At 37.1% G+C, this 11,748-nt stretch overlaps 1 protein-coding gene across 1 annotated transcript in view; it reads left to right on the top strand.

Moving 5' to 3' along the window:
- Positions 1 to 11,748, top strand: part of ERP44 (endoplasmic reticulum protein 44) — a 127,316-nt gene that overhangs the window by 100,484 nt on the left and 15,084 nt on the right. Inside the window, exons 9-10 of the mRNA XM_006864723.1 lie at positions 1,549 to 1,660; positions 2,592 to 2,733. Of these exons, the coding sequence (XP_006864785.1) occupies positions 1,549 to 1,660; positions 2,592 to 2,733 (254 nt within the window). The remainder of the gene's footprint in view (positions 1 to 1,548; positions 1,661 to 2,591; positions 2,734 to 11,748) is intronic.

The following is an 11,748-nucleotide window of genomic DNA, read 5'->3' on the forward strand; positions in this document are numbered from 1 at the left end:
ACATTTCTTCATTCAGTCAGTCCCATGCTGATTGCACATTACCGTCTACAAGAATTTGTGAGCCAAAGAGAAGTGAAATAAGATTCTCTGTCATCAAGGAGTTTTCATTCCAATATTTCATGTAACTTAATATAACAGAAGAGAACTTTCTGTGCCAGGTAAAGGCATTGATAAAATATTTGGGGAGTTGAGAGGAGAGAGTTCATTTCCACGTCTGGCAGAGATAGGATGAGATCAGGGAAGACTTCCTAGAAGAGGCATTTCCGTCCTGAAACACTTTCCTAGACTTCTTTTTAGAATGAAGTAACTGCTCTGTAATTAAATAGTGGTGATGGCTGTGCAACTTTGTGACATACTACAACACTGCATTGTACAATTTTAAAGGATGAATTTATTGTATGTGAATTATTTCTCAATTTTTATAAAAAGACACCTATGACAAATAATGCAACCTATATGTAGTGAAACATAAAGAAAGGAGCCAGGGAAAATTATATCCAACCAAACGAGTCCCAGCTTAAGTTTTGTTGTTTATGTGTTTGCTTTGTTATGTTGTTACGATAAAGGGCATTTATAATGTCTGCTGATGCAGTTTCCAAGTTATAAAGAGACTCCCAAGGGTAGTTGTTAGAAAGAAATTTTGTTTGAGGTCCTTGTTAGACTTTTTCTTGGATATCAAAACTTATCATTTGTTGGAAAATAAATTATTAAAATCTGTCTACATATCACAGTTTTCTTGTATTATTCTCCAGTCGCAATAATAAAACTTATATGCTGTTGTGAAGTGCTGTTGAGTCGATTCCAACTGATAGCAACTGTGTATAGGATTTCTGAGAAGTGGCTGGTGGATTTGAACCAGAGACCTTCCACTTAGCAGTCCAGTACAGATTTTGGAGTCCTGATGTACTCAGTGCTACATCAGGACTCCAAAAAATGATACCACTTTATAATGTCCAGAATGCTTTTATGTGTGTTTATATAAAAATATACACACACAAACTAGCAGGTATTTGTAAATGTTGATAAATTATTTATTGTTTTAAAACTGGTTATCTTGTGGATTTTTTATCGTTAGCTCTTTCTGGCTTTGGGTAAATTTTGTGTAAGTGGAATGGATGATAGAATAAACATAAATATGAGAATAAACTAATCTTTTTTTAAAATTTTAATTGATGGTACACTTAGTTTTGTTTTCAGTATTATCTATAAAGACTGAAAATACTAAGCTTAAATTTTAAATTTTTTCATCAACTCTTTAAATTTCATGGCTTCAACTCTGTGGCCGCCCCTGAGTCCTTATAGCTAGTACTTGCTAGCAGACCCAATCAGTATTTCCGTTCAGATAGAGAAGTTTCAGGCATGTTTGGGTTGGAGGACTGAGTTCTTTCTTCTGTTAAGGCTTATGTTTATTTAAACCATTGGAACTTTTCTCCTAGATTGGAATTATTATATATCATATGAGCTGGTTTCAAAATTGTTCCTACTTAGAAAATAGCTAGATCCAAATGGAGAGGCCTTATAATTCTCACTGAATACTTCTCTATACAGGAATTGACAGAAGAAGGACTGCCTTTTCTCATACTCTTCCACATGAAAGAGGATACAGAAAGTTTAGAAATATTCCAGAATGAAGTAGCCCGGCAATTAATAAGTGAAAAAGGTAGACAGATTAAGGTGTTTGTTTGCATCCTTTCTTTCCCTTTTTAGTTCTTTCCTGCCTTCCTTCCTTCCATTGATATCTATATAAAATATATTTGGGTTAAAAATTAACAAGTTATTTTTACTCAACATTTGATTTCACATGTGAACATGAGAGGGCATTTAGTAGGGAGGTAATATGAGAAGTGGCGTTCTTTTTTACCTTGACTGTTTTAAGGAAAAAATGAAGTAGCCTAAAAAGCAGGGTCAGGGATGGACAAGCTTAGCTTTGGACACTTTATTCCAGCTCCCTCTCCAGTAGACATTCTCAGAGACATTGCTGAGAAAGCTTGCAGTTGATAAACATTTATTTCAAAATTAAAGAAAATGGAGTAGTTGCCTGCAAACTTCTCCAAAGCATCACAAGAAAATTTGAGGCATTACCAACTGACCCTGTGTAGTTAAGGAAGAAAATCAAACAAAATTAACTAAAGGCATTATGTAAAGCGAGGCACCCCTTAGTCGCTGAATAAGTATTTAGGATTTTAAAAAATCAGCCAGTAGAGATTCAAAGGGAATATTTGATAGAATGAAGATGATCCTATGAGAACAACTTGTATGTCAGTTTCAGCAATTTGCTCTTGTTATAGAAACTGGGTAATCCACAGAGCAAATGACTGCCCATTTAAGGAAAAACAGAAATTCAACCTAGCATTTGAATTTGGGTTGAGTTCATATAATTTCTAAGTAAATGGATATTTCCCTCTTCCTTAAGAATGAAATTCTTGCTTCTTTTAAATACTGTAGTATTTCAGTTTTAGTTTTTATGGTCTATATTACTCTAAACACATTTTTGTGTTTTTGTTTTTTACTATGTCTTGTTTTTTAATTGCATCTTAAGACTAGAATCAAGAAAATATAACTTGCCTTTCCAAATTCTATTTCTTTTCAAGGTACAATAAACTTTTTACATGCTGACTGTGACAAATTTAGACATCCTCTTCTGCACATACAGAAGACTCCAGCAGATTGTCCTGTCATCGCTATCGACAGCTTCAGGCATATGTATGTGTTTGGAGACTTCAAGGATGTGCTGTAAGTATCTCTCTCTCGCTCTTTATAAACATATCGATGTCTCAAAAATTAACTTAAAACAGTTGTTTAAATATTTTAAAGAATCCTATGTTAGAAAAAGAATACTTTCTAATTTGGATGGAAGAGTTTGGGGTGACTGCTACAGTTTTTTTCCCTATAGAATGTGATAATCAACTATGAGAATTATATGTCCCTATAGAAAGGAGCTCTGGTAGCGTAGTGGTTACGAATCGGGCTGCGAACCTTAAGGTCAGCAGTTCGAAACTACCAGCCGCTCCGCGGGAGAAAGATGAGGCTTTCTACTCCCGTAAGGATTTACACCCTCGGAAACCCTGTACAGGGTCGCTATGGGTCGGAACCGACTCGAAGGCACTTAACAACAACAACAACATAGAAATAGTAATATTAGATGATGCTAATGCTTTGGAATTAATCATCAAACTAAAATTGATCCCATGAGAAATTGGCATTGAGTTTGGTCTTTGCCAGCACCACAGAGAAAATAAATGATGCCCCTAGTCACCAGGTTAAAGGGAGTTGGTAATACTGCTCATTTGTGACTGTGTCTAACAAGAACATTTGTTGTTGTTATTAAGTGTTGTCAAGTCTATTCCAACTCATAACAACTGTATATAGGGTTTCCAAGGAGTGGCTGGTAGGTTTGAACTGTTGACCTTGTGGTTCGCAGTTGAGTGCACATCCTACAGCGCAATACCAGGACTCCTAAAACCAAGAATTTTATTATGATTGGGAATTTCTAAGGACAAATACCTATGAAACTTTCCAAGAATAGGTAAGGTTTCTGATACTATTCTTAGTTATTCATCGTTCTAATGAACATATTAACCCTGTAACTATTACAAATAATAAATTTTTGAGATGTTAATTACAGTGGTTTAAAGTGGAAATGTTTCTTAATCTATGAAAAGTTTAAGCAAGATTCATACAAATTAAACTTGTCCTTTTTAAGACTTATTTTAAAGGAGCATGTAAGAGATTTTTCTGTCCTTTTTATCTCACAAGATTTAACTCCTACTGAGAAGATGATTTGAAGTCTTATTACAATGTAAATAACCTCACTACTTTTAAATATTTCAATAAAGAGGTAGTTGATTGATAGAAGATTGTCAGTTCTAATCCTTATCTCTGTGTATATTAAATATGGATGATAGTACTGCCTACCAAGATTGTAACACAAATGAATAAGAGATGATGGCTATGAAATCACTTTATGAGTCATAAAACACTAATATTTATAGTTGCTCTGAGTGTACTTATCTACCACTCATCTATCAGTATGTCTTACTGTGATGCCTTGTGTGTTACTATGATGCTGAAAACTATGCCACAGGTTTTTTACAGCCCAGCAGGATCACCTAGGGCAGGCAGGTTTCAGATGAGCTTTCAGACTAGTCTTAGGAAGAAAGACAGGTGGACCATATCTAAATGGTTAGCCACAGAAAGCCTTATAAATAGCAGTGGGACATTCTCAAATAATGCTGAGAAATGAGCCCCTAGGTTGACATTCAAAATATGATTTGGGAAGAGCTGCCTCCTCAAAGTAGAGTTAACCTTACTGATGTGGATGGAGCTAAGCTTTCGATACCTTCCTTTGCTGATGTGGCACAACTCAAAATGAGATATGGAATGTACAAAGTATGAATCTAGGAAAATTGGACACTGAAATGAAATACATAAAGATCAGTATCACTGAAATGGACTGGTATTGTCCATTTTGTCTCAAACAATCGTATGATTTACTGTGCTTGGAATGACAAAGAGGAATAGATTGCATTCATCGTCAAAAACATTTCAAGATCTAGAAGTCCAGTGCTGTCTCCGATAAGATAATATTTATACACCTAGAAGGAAAACTAGTTATTCTTATTACTCAAATTTTTGCACCAACAACTAAAGCCAGTGATGATTAATTTGAAGAAGTCTACCAACTTCTTCAGTCTGAAATTGATCAAACACATAATTAAGATTCATGGATAAATATATTGGTGAGTGGAATGTGAAAGTTGGAAATAAAGAGGAATAAGGAGCCATAGATGGAAAATATGAGCTTGCTAATAGAAATGATACTGAATTGTGCTGGACTGCACAGTCAGTTTGAACCACCAGGTTGGTGGTTCATGCTCACCCGTTGCTCCACAGATACCCTATACAGGGTCTCTATGGGTTGGAACCAATTCCACAGCACTTAGCAGCAGTATACAACAACAACATGACTTACGTATTGCAAATACCTTTTTATAATAAAAAAAAAGACTGCTGTACACTAGGACTTCACCAGATGGAATACACAGAAATCAGGTTGACTGCATTTGTGGGAAGAGGGCTTGGAAAAGTCCAATATCATCAGCCAAAACAAGGTTAGGGGCACACTGTGGAAAAGACCATCCATTGCTCAAATGGAAGTTCAGGCTGAAACTGAAGAAAATTAAAACAACTCCATGAGAACCAAAATAAGACTTTGAGTATAGCCTACCTAACTTTAGAGACCATCTCAAACCCAGATTTACTACATTAGAAAGTAATGACTGAAGACCAGAAGAGATGTGGGATGACACTGAGAACATTATATATAAAGAAAGCAAAAGGTCATTAGAAATACAGTGAAAAAAAGAAAAGACCAAAGTGAATGTCAGAAGAGACTCAGAAACTGGCGGTACTTGCTATTGAGAAGCTAAAATGACTAGAAGAATTGATGAAGCAAAAAAGCTGAAGAGAAAATATCAAAGGGCCTCTTGAGAAGACAAAGTAAAGTATTATAATGAAGATGTACAAAGACTGGAGTTAGAAAACCAAAATGGAAGAACTCAGTGTTTCTCAAGTTGAAAGAGCTGAAGAAAAAAATTTAAACCTCAACTTACAATATTGAAGGATTCTATGGGCAAAATATTGAATGACATTGGCTACATCAGAAGAAGATGGAAGGAATGGAGAGAGTCACCGTACCAAAAAGAATTGGTCATTTCACGAGGTGCCACATGACCAAGAACCAATGGGATTGAAGGAAAACTTTCAAGCAGCACTGGAGGCATTGGCGAAAAACAAGACTCAGGGAATTTACAGAATACCAATTGAAATCTTGCAACAAACTGAAACAGCACCAGAGGGGTTCATTCATTTATGCCCAAAAATTTGAAAACAGCTACATGACCAACTGACTGGAAGAGATTCATATTGCACCCATTCCAAAGAAAGGTGACCCAACAGAACATGGAAATAATTTTACAATATCATTAATGTCACATGCAAGTAAAATTTTGCAGAAGATAATTTAAAAATGATTGTAGCAGTACATCAGCAGGAGCTGTCAGAAATTCAAGCTGGATTCAGAAGAGGACATGGGATGAGGAGTATCATTGCTGACAGCCGATGAATCTTGGCTGGAAACAGAGACTGCCAGCAAGATGTTTACTTGTGTTTTATTGATTATGCAAAGATATTTGATTATGTGGATCATAATAAACAGTGGATAGCATTGCAAACAATGGGTATTAACTGTGCTCATGAGGAACCTGTACATAAACCAAGAGGCAGTTGTTTAAGCAAAACCAGGGGATACTGCATGTTTTAAAATCATAAAAGGTGTGTGCCAGGGTTGTATCCTTTCACCATACTTACTCAATCTGAGCAAATAATCTGTGAACCTGGATTATATGAAGAAGAACGTGGCATCAGGATTGGAGGAAAACACAACCTTGCTTGTTGAAAGAGAAGAGGATTTGAAGCACTTACTGATGAAGACCAAAGACTACAGCCTTCAGTATGGATTCTACTTTATTGTAAAGAAACAAAAAAATTCTCACAACTGGACCAGTAAGCAACATCATGATAAAGTGATAAAAGATAAACGAGTTCATTTTTCTTAGATCCACAATCAATGCCTATGGAAGCAACAGTCTAGAAATAAAATGATGTATTGCATTATGTAAGTCTACTGCAGAAGACTTCTTTAAAGTGTTCAGAAGCAAAGGCATGACTTTGAGGAGTTAAGTTCACCTTACTTTAGCCATGTTTCAACTAACTCATACACATGGGAAATAAAGACTAGAGAAGAATTGATGAATTTGATTTATGGTATAGATGAAGAATATTAAATACAGTGGACTGCCAGAAGAACATGCATCTGTTTTAAACGAATAACCAGAATGATTCTTAGAAGTGAAAATGGCAAGAGTTTGTCTCACATACTTTGGACATGTTATCAGGAGGGTCCAGTCTCTGGAATAGGACCTCCTGCTTTATAAAGTTGAGGATCAGCAATACAAAAAAGAGGAAGATCTTCAGTGAGATGGATTGACACAATGGCTACACCAGTGGGCTCAAAAAGAACAATTGTGAGGATGGTGCAAGACTGGACTTGACTGGGTGGCACCCAACAACACATCATCGGTAGTGGTAATATTATTTACAGTGTTAAAATGTGTTATTTGCTCATGTTATCATTCTCAGATATTCACTTGGTGATCAAAAAAACGATGGGATTTATAAAGATACTCAAAATAAAACACTATAATACTGAAAACTTAAATAAAAATATTTAGCGTACATCAGGACCAAATGTAATGATGAGGGAGGGAGATAAGAGAAGTGAGTGCATTTGAGGCTTTATAAAACAAATGCCTCTTGTAAGATCTCCCTTCGCTGCCTGATTTCCTCTCCTAGGCAGTGTTCCCTCTAATACTGTCTTAATTATGAGGACGCACACGTGCTGTGTGAGCTACAAACCGAGCCAATCTGAGTAGATGTTAGTGTTAAAAATCAAATAAAACAAGCTGCAAAATGAATCTGACACATTTAATGGCTGGCATAATTGTTATTATACTGCATGGCAATTAAGGCTTAAATGATAAGCAGTTTCCATAAATTACTGTAATTACTATTACTTTTTCTTAGTAACTCAGCATTCTGGGGTCAACAGGAGAAAGTATGACTGTAATGAGGAGAGAGAAGGCAGATTTATGGTGTACAGTCTCCTCCCATGCCAGAAGTAGGCATTAGGAGTGGGAGGCCACCAGTGAACCGATTCCTTCTTCCTTGTTTCAGAGAAACTGAGGCGCAGGGAGGTGAAGTAACCTGCCAGATCACACAGCTAATTAGCGACAGAACTGGGATTCACAGGAGAATATATTGAGAGCCCCAGTGTCCTAAGCTCATAAAACTACCAAAAACAGTTATAGTTTCAGTATGTATAAAAAGCAGTGTATCAGGGGACTTCAGAAAATTCATGGAAAAATGAAATTTTTCCACATACTTTTTTTTTCTGTGTATCTTTTTTTAAATTATTGTATTTATTTATTTTTACTGTTTTTATTGTGAATTGAGTGAAAGTTTGCATGGCAGATCATCAATTTTACAGTCAACAAATCATATACTTTATTTCATTACAATGATTATAATCCCTTCCATGTACTATGAATGAACAGTGTTTCTCTCTATTCATTTTAGCTCTTTGTTTTTGAAAAACCACTCAGGCATATATAATAATTTACACCACGAAAAGGCACATTCTGCAAGTCTGCCTCCTGGCCACCAGCTCCCTTACTTCCCATGAATTGAGAGTCCTCAGCTGCTCCCTGTCTGCTCCACATACTTTTTGAAACTCCCTAATATAAGTGTGCAAGATGTTGGAAGAGGCAGTGTTTAGCAATACCTGAAACTATGAATCCTTAGTTTTTTGTATAGCTTGACCAGATTAGTTTCCTGATAGACCAAAAGAATCAATTTTATATGAAGAAAGGCAAACAAGGAGGTGTACTTTGGAAACTAGGGGCACTAAAGGCAGGTCTAGGAAATAGAAGGGAATAAAGAATGGGGTTGTGTAAAGGCTTGTTGAAGGACATTGAGGAGAACTTTGTTGTTGTTAGGTGCCATCTAGTCGGTACTGGCTCATAGCGACCTTATGCACAACAGACCTAATCCTGGGCCAAGCTCAGTATTGTTGGCACACTTGAGCCTATTGATGCTGCCGCTTTGCCAGTCCATCTTACTGGAGGTCTTTCTCTTTTTCCCTAACCTTCCACTTTACCAAACATGACATCCTGCTCCAGCAACTGGTCCCAACTGACAATATGTCCGAAGTATGAGAAAGAAAGTTTGGCCATCCTCGCCTCCAGGGAGCACTCTGGCTTCCAATGCAGATCTGTTGGTTCTTTTGGCAGCCCATGGCACTTTCAGTATTCTCCTCCAACACCATAACTCAAAAGCATCAATTCTTCTACAGTCTTCCTTATTCACTGTCCAGCTTTTGCATGCATATGAGGTTATTGAAAATACCATGGCTTGGGTCAAGCACACCTGAGTCTTCAAGCTGACATCTTTGTTCTTCAACACTTTAAAAAAGTCTGGTGCAGCAGATTTGCCTAATGCAAATTTGATTTCTTGACTGCTGCTTCTCTGAGTGTTGATAGTTGATCCAAGAAGAATGAAGTCCTTGACAACTTCAATCTTTTCTCCGTTGATAAGAATGTTGTTTATTGGTCCAGTGGTGAGGATTTTTATTTTCTTGACATTCAGATGCAGTCTGTACCGAAGGCTGTGCTCTTTGATATTCATCAGTAAATATTTTAAGCCTTCTTCACTTTAAGCAAGCAAGGTTGTATCATCTGCATATTGTAGGTTGTTAATGAGTCTTCCTCCAATCCTGATGCCACATTTTTCTTCATATAACCCAGCTTCCTGGATTATTTGCTCAACATACAAGTTGAATAAGTGTGGGAAAAGAATACAACCCTGTCACATACCTTTCTTAATTTTAAACCATTCAGTGTTCCCATGTTCTGTTTGATCAACTGCCTTTTGGTCCATGTATAGATTCCTCATGAGCACAATTAAGTGTTCAGGAATACTCGTACTTCGCAATGTTGTCCATAGCTTGTTATGATCCACACAATCGAAAGCCTTTGCTTAGTCAATAAAGCACAGGTAAACATCTATCTGATATTCTCTGCTTTCAGCCAAGATCCATTGGACATCAGCAATGATATCCCTCATTCCACGGCCTCTTCTGAATCCAGCTTGAACCTCTGGAAGTTCTCTGTCAGTGTATGCTTGCAGCCATTTCTATATTACCTGTAGTAAAACTTTACATGCATGGGATATCAAAGATACTATCTGATGATTTCCGCATTCTGTTGGGTCACCTCTCTTTGGAATGGGCACAAATATGTATCTCTTCCAATCAGTCGGCCAGATAGTTGTCTTCCAAATTTCTTGGCAGAGATGAGTGAGTGCCTCCTGTGCTGCCTCACTTTCTTGAAAGATTTCAATTTTTATTCCATCAATTCCTGGTGCCTTGTTCTTTGCCAATTCCTTCAATGCACCTTGGACTTCCTCCTTCAGTATCATTGGCTTTTGATCATATGCTACCTCTTGAAACGGTTGTACACCAACCATGTCCTTTTGGTACAGTGACTGTATTCCTTCGACCTTCCTTTGATGCTTTCTGCATCATTCAATAATTTGCTCAGAGAATCCTTCAGTAACGAAAGTCCAGACTTGAATTTTTTCTTCAGTTCCGCTAGCTTGAGAAATGCTGAGCATGTTCTTCCTTTTTGATTTTCTACTCCAGATTTTTGCACATTTTGTTATAATATTTGGCTTTGTCTTCTCCAGCTGATCTTTGAAATTTTCTGTTCAGCTCTTGTACGTCATCATTTCTTCCATTTGCTTTAGCATCTCTACGCTGGAGAGCAAGTTTCAGTGTCTTTTGACATCCATTTTGATCTTTTCCTTCTTTCTTGTCTTCTTAATTACTTTTTGCTTTCTTCATGTATGTTGTTCTTGATGTCATCCCACAACTCTTCTGGTCTTCGGTCTTTAGTGTTTAATGTATCACATTTGTTCTTCAGGTGATCTCTAAATTCAGGTGCGATATATTGAAGGTCATATTTTGGCTCTTGTGGACTTGTTTTCATTTTCTTTAGCTTTAGTTTGAATTTGTGTATGAGCCATTGATGGACTGTTCCACAATCTGCCCCTGGCCTTGTTTTGAATAATGATATGGAGCTTTTCCGTTTGACTACATCTGCGGAATAAGGAAAACTTACCTTCTTAAAAATTATAGCTATCATCAGTTCCTTTTTGTAGAGTTCTTAGATAGCTGCCGCTGGAACTTCCAGTGACAGAGGAGGGAATGAAAGTGGAGGCTCTGGGACCAGAGAGCTGGCCCCTTCTTGATGAGTAGCAATACTTAGAAGGGTAGAGGGAGGAGTAGGACAGCACTCTTCACATGCAGATAACAGATACTGAGCAGAAATTCCTTGTTCCACCTTGAACAAAGCAGGCCAGTGGCAATGATGTCTCCAGGCCGCTCCTGTTTGTTCTTGGCTGTGTGGGTATTCCTATCATGACGTGTAAGTACTACCTCTTGTTCTGTAATTGAAACAAACTTAAACAGTATGGAGAGTCATAGGAGTTAGAGAAGGGCTTATGGACCAAGTCCAGCTTACATCTGTTTTTGTATTTTGAATAGTCTATGAAGTAATAATCATTTTTACATTTTAAAATGGTTAAACTTACTGTATAACTTGCATTTGCTTCCTTCTTAAAAATATTTTCCATTTACAAGTCATTTTGGTATATTTTACCTCATTTAATCTTGCCAGTAAAATAGACATTGAACACTGACAGAGCCAGCCACTTTGCCAGTCTCCCTTCATACTTTATACGTGTTCTCAGTTAAGCCTGTAACCAGTTTATTATTCATACTGAGGAAACTAGGCTCACTGAAGAGGCTATAGAGCCTAATGGATAAGTGTACAGATTCTCGATCCAGACTGTTTGGATTCAAATCCCATTCTGTTACCTACTCTAGCTATATCTCCTTGGGCAGGTTGTTTTACACATTATCTGTAAAATAGGAATAATAATAGAGTCTACCTATGTTTTGACATCAAAATTTAAAGTGACAGTATCAACATAAAACCAAACAGCCGCCACTCGTCTGTCTGTCATGCTGTGGTGGCTTGTGAGGGCTATGCCACCGGTATTTTAAATAAC

This window comes from Chrysochloris asiatica, unplaced genomic scaffold (genome assembly GCF_000296735.1).
Source record: "Chrysochloris asiatica unplaced genomic scaffold, ChrAsi1.0 scaffold00069, whole genome shotgun sequence".
Taxonomy (NCBI): domain Eukaryota; kingdom Metazoa; phylum Chordata; class Mammalia; order Afrosoricida; family Chrysochloridae; genus Chrysochloris; species Chrysochloris asiatica.